The sequence below is a fragment of the Malurus melanocephalus genome, unplaced genomic scaffold, assembly GCF_030028575.1.
Source record: "Malurus melanocephalus ecotype Western Australia unplaced genomic scaffold, MMel_1.1 scaffold_203, whole genome shotgun sequence".
In the NCBI taxonomy this organism is placed as follows: Eukaryota; Metazoa; Chordata; class Aves; order Passeriformes; family Maluridae; genus Malurus; species Malurus melanocephalus.
In genome coordinates, this window is record NW_026623435.1 from 109349 (window position 1) to 122349 (window position 13001).

Consider the following 13001-nt stretch of genomic DNA (forward strand, 5'->3'; position numbering starts at 1 on the left):
TGGCGTGGTGGGTAGAGGGGACCTTTGCTTTGAACATCCACCCCAGCACTGGTAATCGGGGTGTCAGGAGGAGTTGTGCTTCTGTCCCAATGACCTCTGAAGCAGCTTGGACTCCCTCACAGGCTGCCAAGATCTCCTTCTCTGTTGGGGTGTAGTTGGCCTCAGACCCTCTGTAGCTTCGGCCCCAAGAATCCCAGTAGCCAGCCTCGAGTTTCACCAGGCACCTTTTGCCAAAGGCTCCAGGACAGGCCGCTGCTCCCAGCTGCAGAGTAGAGCACATTCTTCACTTTTGGTTCTGTCCTGACTGGGCCGAGGGCTACCGCAGGAGCGATTTGCTGCTTGATCTGGGCAAACGCTTGCTGCTGTTCTGGGTCCCAGTGGAAATCATTGTTCTTCTGGATCACCAGGTACAGAGGGCTCACGATCTGGCTGTATTCGGGGATGTGCATCCTCCAAAAGCCTATGGAACCTAGGAAAGCTTGTGTTTCCTTTTTGCTAGTTGGTGACATAGACGTGATCTTGTTGATGACCTCGGTGGGGATCTGATGCTGTCCATCTTGCTACTTTACCCCCAGGAACCGTATCTCTTGAGGAGGTCCCTTCACTTTGTTCTTCTTTATGGCAAAGCCAGCTTCCAGGAGAATCTGGATGATCTTTTCTTCTTTCTCAAATACTTCTGTTGCTATGCTCCCCCACACAACGATGTCATCCATATACTGAASATGTTCTGGAGCCTTGCCCTTTTCCAGTGTGGCCTGGATCAGCCCATGGCAGATGGTAGGGCTGTGCTTCCACCCCTGGGGCAGCCGGTCCAGGTGTACTGTATGCCCCTCCAGGTGAAAGCAAACTGTGGCCTGCACTCTGCTGCCAGAGAAATGGAGAAGAATGGGTTGGCGATGTCAATGGTGGTGTATCACTTCGCTGCTTTGGGCTCCAGCTTGTACTGGAGCTCCAGCATGTCTGGCATGGCAGTGCACAGCGATGGAGTCACTTCATTTACACCACGATAGTCCACAGTCAATCTCCATTCTCCTTTAGATTTGAGCACAGGCCAGATGAGGCTGTTGAAGGGTGAGTGGGCCTTGCTGACCACCCCTTGGCTCTCTAGCTCTTGGATCACGTTATGGATGGGAATCACAGCATCTCGGTTTGTTCTGTACTGCCAGTGGTGCACTGTCAAGGTGGCAACTGGAACGTGCTGGTCTTCCACGTTGAGGAGTCCAGCTGCAGGATTTTTGGACAGCCCAGGCAAGGTGCTTAATTGCTTGATGCCATCTGTCTCTACAGCAGCTATTTCGAAGGCCTACTTGAATGCCTTTGGATCTTTGAAATACCCACCAGAGAAACTCTATTCCCAGGATGCATGGGGCCTCTGGACCAGTCACAATGGGATGCTTCCTCCACTCCTTTCCAGTCAGGCTCACCTCAGCTTCCACCAGAGTCAGGTCTTGTGGTCCTCCCGTCACGCTAGCAATAGAAACAGATTCTGTCCCCACATGTCGCGATGGAATTAGTGTGTACTGTGCACCAGTGTCGATCAAAGCCTCGTATTCCTGTGGTTCTGCTATGCCAGGGCAACGAATCCACACAGTCCAAGAGGAACGGTTTTCCCTGGACTCTACCTGGCTAGAGGCAGGGCCCCTCTAGCACTGGCTGCCATTCCTTCCTTGTGCATACATTGCAGATGTTCCTTCCAGGGGGTTGGACATGTCATTCTGCCTTGTGTTATGCTGGGCAGCTTGGTTATGGGAAACCAAGAGAAATGGGAATGAGAAGTAGCTCTTCTGGTGGAGCTTCCTCTCTGAGTGTTGCCATTCTTCAATTCACCTAGCAGTGTGCTGCTAGGGCAGAGGTGGGTTTACCATCCCACCTTCTCATGTTTTCCCCATGCTCACACAGGAAGAACCAGAGGTTTGCTCGTGGAGTGTACCCTCTTTCTCTGGCTGGGGGACGTCTGCTCCTGGTGACAAGGCCTCTGGTCTGGACCAATGCAATTTGGAGAAGGCCTTCTTTTAATCAGTGTAGCTCCAGTACAGTGCATGCAAACTTTGAAACATTCCAGACCTACTTTCACACATACCAGTACCAGGATTAAAAACAGTGAACAAAATGTCTGCTTCATACAATATTACTTCCTTGTGCCTACAAATCTGGTAATGTACTGTAAGTTAAGGCAACAATTCTTTATTTTAAGGGCCTGTTCTTAGAGAGGAAGAGTTACTATAGATTTGTTTCAAATGCAAGGAAAGCAGGTTCTCTCCCTACCCTTGTATTTTCAACATACAATCCTAGAATATGAACATTCATGAAAAAAATTACCATAGCTACATACGCACCCCTGGGATGATTTGAATTGGGAGCACATTTTTGAAGTGTGTCTCCTCATTTTCTCCACTTACCACATTTCGGTTCACAGTGCAGAGAGATAAGTGTTGTTTCATCCAATAGGTAAGTCTAAACTGAATATGCATTGCTAATATTCACCCTAAATGCAACAAGCAGCCAGTTCATAAACTGGACAGGCAGACAAAAGTAAAACCTCCAAAAGGCCTGTAATGTGGGAAATGAGCTACTCACACTGGGTGGATACGCTTCCCAATGAAGATACATTATGCATCCACTTCCTGGGATTCATTTTTATACCTCCATGAAAATCCTTCATACAGAAACTCTCAGGTCTCTAGCTACCACAGCTATCCTGTTCTGCAAATAAGGTGACAAATAGTGAAATTTAACTTTAAATCAACAGAGCCTTTCATATAGTGGTTGTCACTATTCACCACAGCATCTAATTTACCTTGTGGCACTTCCAGCCCCTGTACTTAAACACAAAGAGCCCACTTTGAAGCCAATAAATACTTCTGTGGTATAACCAATAAAAGACCCTCCATTCCATAAATTCACTCCATTTTCAATCCCACTGAAGTAAGTCACCTGTATCAACATTTTTGATGCTTTGCTGCATTCCTTTCTTCATTGAAGAATGGACTTACTGCACTGCCCTGTAATCAGAGAGAAGAAACCATACCACTATTATTGGTACACTTAGGCGATATGCAGGATGTTTCCCCCTCGTCCTTGGTAAGTAACTTACTCTATAGCATATTCCATGTTACATGGCTAGCACAGGTATTTGCAATTGCCCAACACAGCTCAAACCTCTGGAAGACTGAAAGAAGCTAGGTAAATAATATTTGTGTAGATGACAGCAACAGAATCAAGTTCAAAACATCAGTATTACAGAAGTTGACAGCTGTATCTAAAACAGAATAGTTCTGTAGATTATCTCAAAAATAGATATTCAGGCAGAAAAAAAAGTTCATCAAAGCCACTAAGGAAACCAGGCATTTGACCAGACATGGCTTACTGTTCCTGAAATCACTTAACCTGATAAAAAGATCTAAAGTCATGGAGCGGAAGCTAAAATGAGTATAATTCAGTAAGGACTATAACAGAAATAACATCACCAATCAGAAACTGGTTCATGGCACTGTCCATATCATTTGGACGGCAGTAGCCCTGCTCTACAGGAAACCTGCCTTTCCAGAACGCTGCCAAGTTTGTCCATCAAGAACAACTCAAGGAATCCTAACTAGCACTCCCAATATACTTAAATCCTGTCAATCTGTTGATAACTTTTGCCAACCACTACCACTAATGGCTACTTGGAAAGGAAGATTGTTGTGTTTCTGACATTTACTTGCCAAGAGTCTAACTCTAAATATGTAATTTGTTTGGTTTTGTTTCCAAATGATGTTACCGTGAACCCCATTATTTTAAGATGACTTCGGCTCCTTCAGTGGACTGCACTACATGAAATGCCTGTGTATTCTCCAGTTATTAACACATGGTACACTTAAAAGTTTTTGGTGAAGAAGAGGTTTCGAGAATAAAAAAAAGTAGTATAGCATTATTTCCAATGCAGATTACTTTTTAAAAAATCAATATTCACATCCAGTATGTTCAGTTTGTAACTGTGATCAAGATTCTTACTGCTCTTCAGTTCAGCCTCTGAATAACTGTATTTCTGTTAGTGTGCCTTATTATGAAAAATCAGTTGTTCTACATCTTTTTTCCTTTTCAATATTATTGGTCACAGAAAGGTTTCTTCTACTTAAGTGCTAAGTAGTCAAGTAAGTTGTTCTATTAAAAAAAAAAAACCAAAACCAAAATCAAACAGTTTTGACCATGATTTGCCGTTCAAAATAATTTATGAAGCGGTACCTCTTGGCCTTTTATTTGTATAAATTATACAACAACTATAGGTTTTTTTAGACAATGAGGTGAGTCTGTATTTAGTACTTCAATCATTGTTCTCAGGGTTGGAAAAGTCTCTGATACTGATGGTAGGCTCTTGTAAGAAGGTGAAATACTGAAAGAGAAAAAGAGAAGTTATTTTTTTATGGGTTTTATGATTTACCTGCAAGTTAACACATCAACCTCTACTTCTCTTCATCCCCTCCTCCAAGAAATTTGGGGCCTCTGCCAAGAATCATCCTCGTGCAATGCTACAGGCTTGGGGCAGAGTGGCTGGAAAGCTTCTGGGCAGAGAAGTACCTGTGGGTGCTGGCTGACAACAGCTGAATATGAGCCAGCAGTGTGGCCAGGAAAACCAATGGCATCCTGGCCCCTATCAGCAATAATGTGGCCAGCAGGATGAGGACGGTGATTGTCCCCCTGTACAYGGCACTGCTGAGGCCACACCTCAAGACCTGCACCCAGTTTTAGGCTCCTAACTGCAAGAAGGGTATTGAGATACCAGAGTGTGTCCAGGAAAGGACAGTGGAGCTGGGAAAGGGTCTGGCGCACAAGTTTAATGATGAGCAGCCTGAGGGAGCTGGGGTTGTTTAGCCTGGAGAAAAGGAGGCTCAGGGGGGGCCTTCTTGCTCTCTACAATTGCCTGAAAGGAGGCTGTAGCTAGGTGGGGGTTGGTCTCCTCTCTCAGGTAACAAGTGACATGACCAGAAGAAATGGCTTTAAGTTGTGCCAGGGAAGGTTTAGATTGGATATTAGGAAATACTTCTTCATTGGAGGGGTGAAAACATTGGAGTAAGCTGAAGGAAGTGGTGGAATCACCATCCCTGGAAGTGTTCAAAGGGTGTGTGGAGGAAGCACCCAGGGACATGGTTTAATGGTGAACACAGAGGTGCTGGATTGGCAGCATTAGTGGTTTTACTCAATGATCTTAAAGCTTTCTTTCCAACCTTAATGATTCCGTAATTCTCAGAATCTGTTGTTCATAACCAACTCTTGCTTTGCATGACTCCTCACCATACAGAATGAAAAAAATGAAGAGCACATAGAGGAGCTTTCAAAAGCAGCAGAAGTTAAAGAAGTATTGCTTTAAGTCTTCCAGCCTTATTTACCATTTCCACTATTATTTGTCTAACACAGATAAATTAGCCACTCAGGCTAATTACTTCCATATTATTACATCAAGTCCTTTGGGCTGTAGTTCTTCAGATGTTTTTCTCAGCCTTAAACAAAACCAGCTTTAGCGTTTTCTCCACTCTGGCTCATTTAATCTCCTATTATGGATCTCTAATTTGACTCAACAATACTGCAGGTAGTACTATGCCACAAAATTGTCTTGATGAAAAAGAAATTGTTTTGGCAAGGTTATTCCTAATACAAATGAGTTCCCTGATCTGGTTTGATATGGATTCCTGTAAGTTTCAGCAGTATCACTGAGGGAGTCAGAAACACATGGGTAGCACTGAAATGGCTTAATCTGACTTTACTCCCAAGAGGGAAGTTTCTCTTTGGTGAAGGTATGTCTTAAAAATAACAAAACAACAAACGCATAAAACTAAAACCAGCATGAACAGAGAATTAATAAAGAAGAGTATAAAACTGAGAGAATCACAGCAAAACATTGTGGGAACCATAAATATTTTCTATGTCCAAGACAAGCAAGTCTGAATATTTGTGCAGACTACTTCTAATACAAAACACAACTTGCTACACCTGTAGTTTAGAAATTTCTCTCCTTAATGAATACTGAATTTGACTTATTTACAAGTAGAATTTTAGCTTGAATTTGACAAAGATGTCTTACTGGCCTTCTTCATTTAGGAATGAATTTTATAGTCTAGTGAAATTCCCTAGGCTGAGAACACCTGATAATGATGATGAACAGAGTAATCAGTATGAGATAGCTGGCTTCAAGAGCAGCTGCAGAGCTCCACAGACTCTAGGAATAACTCAGGTTGGACCAAACCACAGGAGGTCTGTGCCCTAAGATCCTGCTCAAAGCAAGGTGAATCGAGAACTCAAATCAAGGTGTCAGGGCTTTATCCTACCAAGCCTTGAAAATCTCCTGGATGCAGTATTTTAGGGGTAGTCTAAAGTGCTGAGTGCACCCTTAATCTGATTACCCAAGCATCTTTTTAATCCATCTGGGTGTCATTCTTTTGCTCAGAGCATAATGTGCTATCTTGATATGAGAGTACTGTGGGACTTCTTGCTGAAGTAAAAATAAACAACGCTTGATTGCTCTCGTCATCAAATCTAGACTTGGTTTTTATCACAGAAAACAATCATTGGGTCACACAACATTTGGTGAACTGACATTGATTGTTTTCTATGACCTTTTCCTTCATATAAACTGAAATGCTTTCATAAAGGACTCATTCCATGATTTTTCCCAGGGATCAAAATTAGGTCCCTGACCAGCCTACTGTTTCCATGGGTTTCCTTTTGGCCTTCCTGAAGGCAAAATCAAGATTTCCTTTCCTGCAGTCACCAGGAATGTCCCGTGACGTGTAACACGTTTCTAAGATTATAGACAGCCCTCAAAGGACCTTGGCTCAGAACCCTTTACATGTCTTGATCTTGCCTTGAAGAATACTAGAACTGATGTTTAGATACTGGCCTGATGTTTAGATTTTGTATGGGGAATAACCACTAAGGAACTAGTCAAATGAACCAGATTCATAATATTAATTCTTTGTCAATGTATGCAGTATTCAAGAATAAATTCATATGAAAATCAAAATTTTAAAGCATTGCACAAAAGTCACGCATCTAGACTAAGTAATGTAATTCTCCATACTCAAAATGTCCATCCCCTTCGAAAACATTCATTCTCAAAATCAAAACTAAAGGATAAGCAAATTACTTTGGATACATAGTTTGAAGAGATCACAAGAATTTTTAAAAAGGGTCAAAAAATTCCCCTTGCTTTGTTTACTCACTGTCAGATCTACTAATGATAAGTCATAATATAAAAAGATAAATTTGACCCACTAGATAAAATGAATAAAATATTAACCCAAATAATTCCCTCAGAGGATAATACTCACATAACTGAATGTCTAGACTACTAACTACTCTGTCAGACCAGATACACACTACTGTGTGTGTAAATACAAATCTTGTCTCATCAATTCCTAAACAGTCYTAAAAAATACACTGAATCCTTTATTAAACTCGTAATTTCTAAGTAACATTTCTTATTATAGGTTTGAATTTTACATATAGGCTTTCATCTGAAGAAAAAGATTTACCTTTTTAGATTCATCCAGCTCCTTGCTATTTTGCTAAAAGCTTCAGACCCCGGTGCAGTCATTGCTTCAAAATCAACCAGCTGAAAATGCAACAAAATGAAAAAAAAAAAAGATTAAGAAATTACAAGATTTTAAATTTCTCTTACTTCTGAAAGGGCTCTGAGAGCATGCTACCTATATTCTTGGTACGGCAGGGGTAAGCTTACTAACCAGTCTCTGCCCAGACTACTTTGTCCTTCACCATCAGTTTGAAGCATTCAGGCCAGGCACAAATTCTCTGTGGGGTTTGTACACCCCACCACAACTAATACTGTAAGTAACACTGGACATGGCTACTGACTGACCTGCCAGACAACAACAGGACTCCTGACTAGTCTGCACTTTTGAATTCAGAGCAGCCTGAAAATGCATGCTGTCATACGCCTGGGATCAGCTTAGCTCTTCTAAGGAATCTGACAAAACACAAACCCCAGTTTCATTCAACTGCAAAAAACAATTTCTTACACAGTGTGAAAACTTGCCTAAAAAACAAGTTTATTTGTATTCAAGCACTCTGTCTCAGGAAAAATTCTCAAAAGTAAAGATGCCTCTAATGTTGCCATAAGTCAGAAATCCTGCTTAGTAGTAATCTTGAAACTCTGCTTGCCTGCATAAAATCAGTCAGCAAAATACTACTCTTATCAAGTTGTAAGAAAATCAAGTCCTAAGAAACCCCACGTTTTACCTTAGCTTGAACTCCCACAGAACGGGGAAGATATGAGCTTAATGGCATACTGAAAAGGAAGTTTTCTTGCTGCAAAGCAATGGCATTTTGCTCTTAAAAGCTCCTAGAGTTCATTGTACTCAAAGGAGTACATTGTTTTCATGGCTTTCTAGAACAAAAGGAAAGTAACCCTTTCTTCAGTTATTCATGCAAGATATTTTCTTTAACAGCTTGGATTCTCACTGGAATTTTATTGATTCTATTGACAATAGAGACAGAAGTGTTCTCACTCCTTTCATGCTGAAAAGGAACCACAGCTAACAACTCAATTGTTGAAGAAAAGGAAATCCTTTATTGAGCAAGTTGGTATAATATTCAAATTTAGCCACTTTRTTGAGTAAGATGGTCTAATATTCAGATGTAGTCACTTAAACACTAGGAATTACTTTAAATCCGGTAGAACACAGGAGAAGAAGAAATCAAGAGAAGTTCCAAATGTATTTGTATTTGTACTTACCAAGCCCTAAAATCTCTACAATACACAGAGTATAGACAGAAAATTTCTACTGTGTGCCAGAAGAGTCACAAATTCTTCCCCAGTATTCTCAGAACCCTTCTCAAAGCAATGAGAAAAGAGCAGCTCAGCACACTAGAAATGAGTCAGTGACATATCTGTAATTCCTGTGGGTCCAAACTTCTACAATTTGACTAATCCAAATTATTGCACATATCATCTCCAAATTCACCTGCCGTCAGAACCGCAATGGAATTGTCAGCACTCTCAGGCTGCAAAGCATCATAGTATGCAGCTAGCCCATCCCCAGCAAACAAGCATCAACTGCTCATTCTTACAGCTCTTTCCCCACATTTACATGTATTACTTTGTCCATCAAGACTGAACTGGTGTACTTTGATATTTTGATACTTGCCTTTCCTTTAGGGATTTTTCCTGATACTTCTTTTCCACTTGCCATTAGTGCTCCCATTATCACTGAATAAGCTATCACACTAAAAGAATAAAATTAAAAACAACAAATGCAGTAAAAGTCTTTCCATAATGCTATTTTAGACTACAAAACACACAGAACATAGTATTGTTTCATAGAAGGCTAGTAAAGAGTCCCGTGATAGTTATCTTAGAAGAAAAAAACCAAGCACAAAACAATTAAAAAGTGAAATCACTGTTACTTTTCAACATCACTAGAATGAAGTAATGAACCTATGGAGTTTAACTACTGTTTCTATATTAGTCAGAACCATATTTTCAGACTTTGGAGTTCTCAAGACTCCACAGAGCTGAAAATAAAGCAAACTCCTGTTCCCAAGAAGATTAGCTGTAGCCCAGAAGAGTTTGTGAACTCTACTGCAACAGAGCTAGAGGAACCGTAAAGCTGTTCAGTTACTTAATTTTGAACCTAATTTTTTTTTTTTTAACTGTGACTCTCAGGCAGAATTTCTTGTAATTTTGACATTCTGTAAGATAAAGGCAAAATGATTACAAAAACACAAAATCTCATGGTCTGTTTTTTGGGTTTTTTTTGGGTTGTTTTTTTTTTTTTTTTTTTCATTTCTTGTAATTTTGACATTCTGTAAGATAAAGGCAAAATGATTACAAAAACACAAAATCTCATGGTCTGTTTTTTGGGTTTTTTTTGGGTTTTTTTTTTTTTTTTTTCCACTGAACTGTGTCTAGCAGTAAGATTAATGATATTAAGTGCTTTGTGGAACAGAGATCCGTAATAGTCTTAGATATAACCAGGTTTGCATTAAACTAGAATTCCAGTTGAAGAGTTCTGTGACATATGGAACTTTATCCTACAGTTTCATTTGGTGATCCTAACAGCTGCAATAATTTACTAAAATAATATTTAGTGCATTTTATTAAATTATCTCAAAATATATTTAATCTCAAATACACATTTCAGAAAAGCTTCTTAAGTCAAATTACAGTGTAACGCAATATGGGTTAGAAAATCAAGCACTACAATTTAAAAATGRCACTTCTCAATGTGTGAGCTGCTGTCTATAAATATGGACTACTCATTACTTTAAATATATATGCAGCTATGAATAGTTACCATCAGAAATTACAAACAAGTTTTTAAATCAGTGCTAAGTCAGTTCCCATTGTCACGGGAGCACAAAACGACTGTGAAGAACACACAGCTCTACCCAGAGCTTTTTTTGTATAAAGAAATATATTAAGATACTGCAACACATGGACATGCATGCAACCAAGGTAACAGACAAGATGAATACAAACACTAACCTAGATCCTCTTGAAAGTGGCATTAAATTATAGAAGTAATAAACTAATGACAGGATCAAGTTGCAAACAGCATCTACTTCCTAAGAGGAAGAAAAAGTGAATTAAAGAAAATTTAAATAGACAGGTATCTTATAAAGGTACACAGTGCAAAGTCTTACATTATTGCAACTGTTTTTTGTTTAAGAACCATTTCAAAGTAGAAATGTCAAACTGTGAAGTTGGAGTCTGATTAACAGATATTTAAGCAAACTACTCTGCTGTATCTTCAACATTGAGGCAAAGCACAGTTTATCTACACCGTGTTAAAGGATTAAAAAGAAAAAGCACAAGGTCAAATGTAGTCATTTTCCTTGCACATCAAATCAACACAAACACAATACTAGTGTTTCTCACAAATTCATGTTACTCATCTTATTTGAAACCACCACGAGCCAAATCCTAAACAGTACTTATAGGGATGATGACAAAGGTGAACACAGACCCATGACAAAAATGCAGAAAAAACCATACTGTGATACTGAGACCTCGCCTGAATGCTCTCTAGTACTGAAGGCAAAGCATAGCAAATTTTGAAGTAACAGATAGAATTTAAGCAACTTCTAATGGTATTTGTCATAATTGGCTTAAAGTAACTTTATTACTTAAGAACTCTGTCAACAAGTATTAGAACAGTGACTGCTAAACAGAGAGTATAAAAACAAAATAGGATTTTATCAAGGAATTAGTAACTTCCACTAGAACAGCCTTACCCCCAGCTCTGCAGACAGAATTAGAATTTTTCCTTTAGCTGTTAGATCCTTATATAGTGCATCTATTTCTGCATGATACAGCTGTGTTCTCTCTTCTGTTGTCTGAGTTTCTACAGAAAACAGTATGTTCCCCACTCTGTTAGGCAGATGGAAAAAAAAAAGGAGGTATGAAATTTTTTTGAACAAAACTTGATGCATATCCAGGTTAAATCACAAATGTTCTACAGTTACACATCACCTTTTTCCTATCCACATTACTTTCCATTTCATTTAGAAAACCCAAAAATCACCGAATGAAAAACGCTACATCACATTCTGTGATGTAGAAAGGATGTAGAAAGACTGCCACCTAATCACAGATAAAGTATTTCCATTGAAGAATACCTGACAAGCATTACTGTTTCACTTAAACTGTGGTTAAAATATAAGAAATACTAAATTTTAAAATATCTTCACAGACTTAAGTTTTTTTATAGAATGTAGAGTATAGTTTTCTTCATTTCTAAATTACCAAATGTTTTGGTATAAAGCATAGTTACTAACCATGCATCAAAACAGACTGAACAAAGTTTGTACAGAACAAAGTTAGTCTATTTTACTAAGTTAGTCTATTTACCAAAATATTTTCCTCAAGTGAGGTCTTATATTTAATACCATTTCACTGTACATAGGGGTATGATTTAAAATGTGAAATAAAAAACCAAGAGATAACTTAGCATTTTAGCATGGAAATTTGGGAAGAATTCTAATGGATAGAATTTGAAATTAATAAAAGGTTTTTATTTAATAGTAGAACAGCACTCAGAGCTTCAGACTTGCTTTGAGAAAGCAAGTGAGAAATTTACTTTCTCACCCAGAGAATGACCCAATCCTCGACTATATTCTCACACATTAAGGTACCATTTAAATTTTCACTTGCAGACAGAAGGTCTGCAGCATCTCAAGCACAAAAAAAGGCCAAAATCTCAAATAGAAGAGAGTCTCTTCTATTCCTAGACCACAGAAATTTCCATTGCATTCAGGACTTCTCAGCCAACATGAAAGACAAAGTCTCACAAGAAGAAATATATTTTGTTATGTAAAAAGACTGAGGTAATTGATATTTTTCCCCTTTAGGCATTTTATAGTCTAAGATGGAAAACAAAGTCTCTTTTCACTTTTGTGCTATATGTTAAAAAAATCAATTCAACCAGGCGTACTCCATCAGTGTTATCTATATTCCCTTTTTGCCAAAAACACAATAGGAATCAAATCCTCGAATGAATAAACTTCAATTATTCACAAAAATGCCACTAATGAATAACAAAACCATTTTTCTGCAAACAGAAATGGCATTTCAGACAATTAATTGCTAATACTTCATCATTACTTAATCTACCCTAGCCCCTGAAAATAGCAAACGTACCTATCTCCTGTTATAGCAATTGTGAATCCATCATATTCTTTCCCTTGATCCTTGAGGCTGGGGACTTTTGTGTTCACAGTAAACCCATCTCTGGTTTTACTGTTAAACTGCTTTCAAAAGAAAAAAAGTAATATTAGAGGTAGCAGAGACAGACTGCCAGCCTTGCTTTGAAACACCAAAAATACACCTAGTACAAATGAAAATGGATAAACTTAAGGAACGAACAAAGTTACTGTCAGTTACATTATTTCATTCATCCTTTATTTCCTTCTGAATAGAAACCATAAATACTGAATGAGGCATATTGGCATTCAACTTTATAACTAAATAGTGAATAAAAAGCGCTGTTTATGAAAAGCAATTGTAC

At 38.9% G+C, this 13001-nt stretch overlaps 1 protein-coding gene across 7 annotated transcripts in view; it reads right to left on the reverse strand.

The window, feature by feature from the left end:
- Window positions 1-393: 393 nt before the first annotated feature.
- The window catches only part of TTC13 (tetratricopeptide repeat domain 13), a 43690-nt gene continuing 31082 nt past the window's right edge, over window positions 394-13001 (reverse strand). For 2 of the 7 annotated variants that reach the window (XM_057373629.1, XM_057373626.1), the window contains 7 exons: window positions 12635-12744; window positions 11230-11365; window positions 10481-10560; window positions 9141-9219; window positions 7509-7588; window positions 4225-4372; window positions 394-3002 (listed from right to left, as the gene is read on the reverse strand). In XM_057373629.1, coding sequence (XP_057229612.1) covers window positions 4249-4372; window positions 7509-7588; window positions 9141-9219; window positions 10481-10560; window positions 11230-11365; window positions 12635-12744 — 609 coding nt within the window. In that variant the 3' untranslated portion in view covers window positions 394-3002; window positions 4225-4248. The remainder of the gene's footprint in view (window positions 3003-4224; window positions 4373-7508; window positions 7589-9140; window positions 9220-10480; window positions 10561-11229; window positions 11366-12634; window positions 12745-13001) is intronic. The other 5 variants (XR_008965829.1, XR_008965828.1, XR_008965830.1 and 2 more) reach the window with 5 other exon arrangements.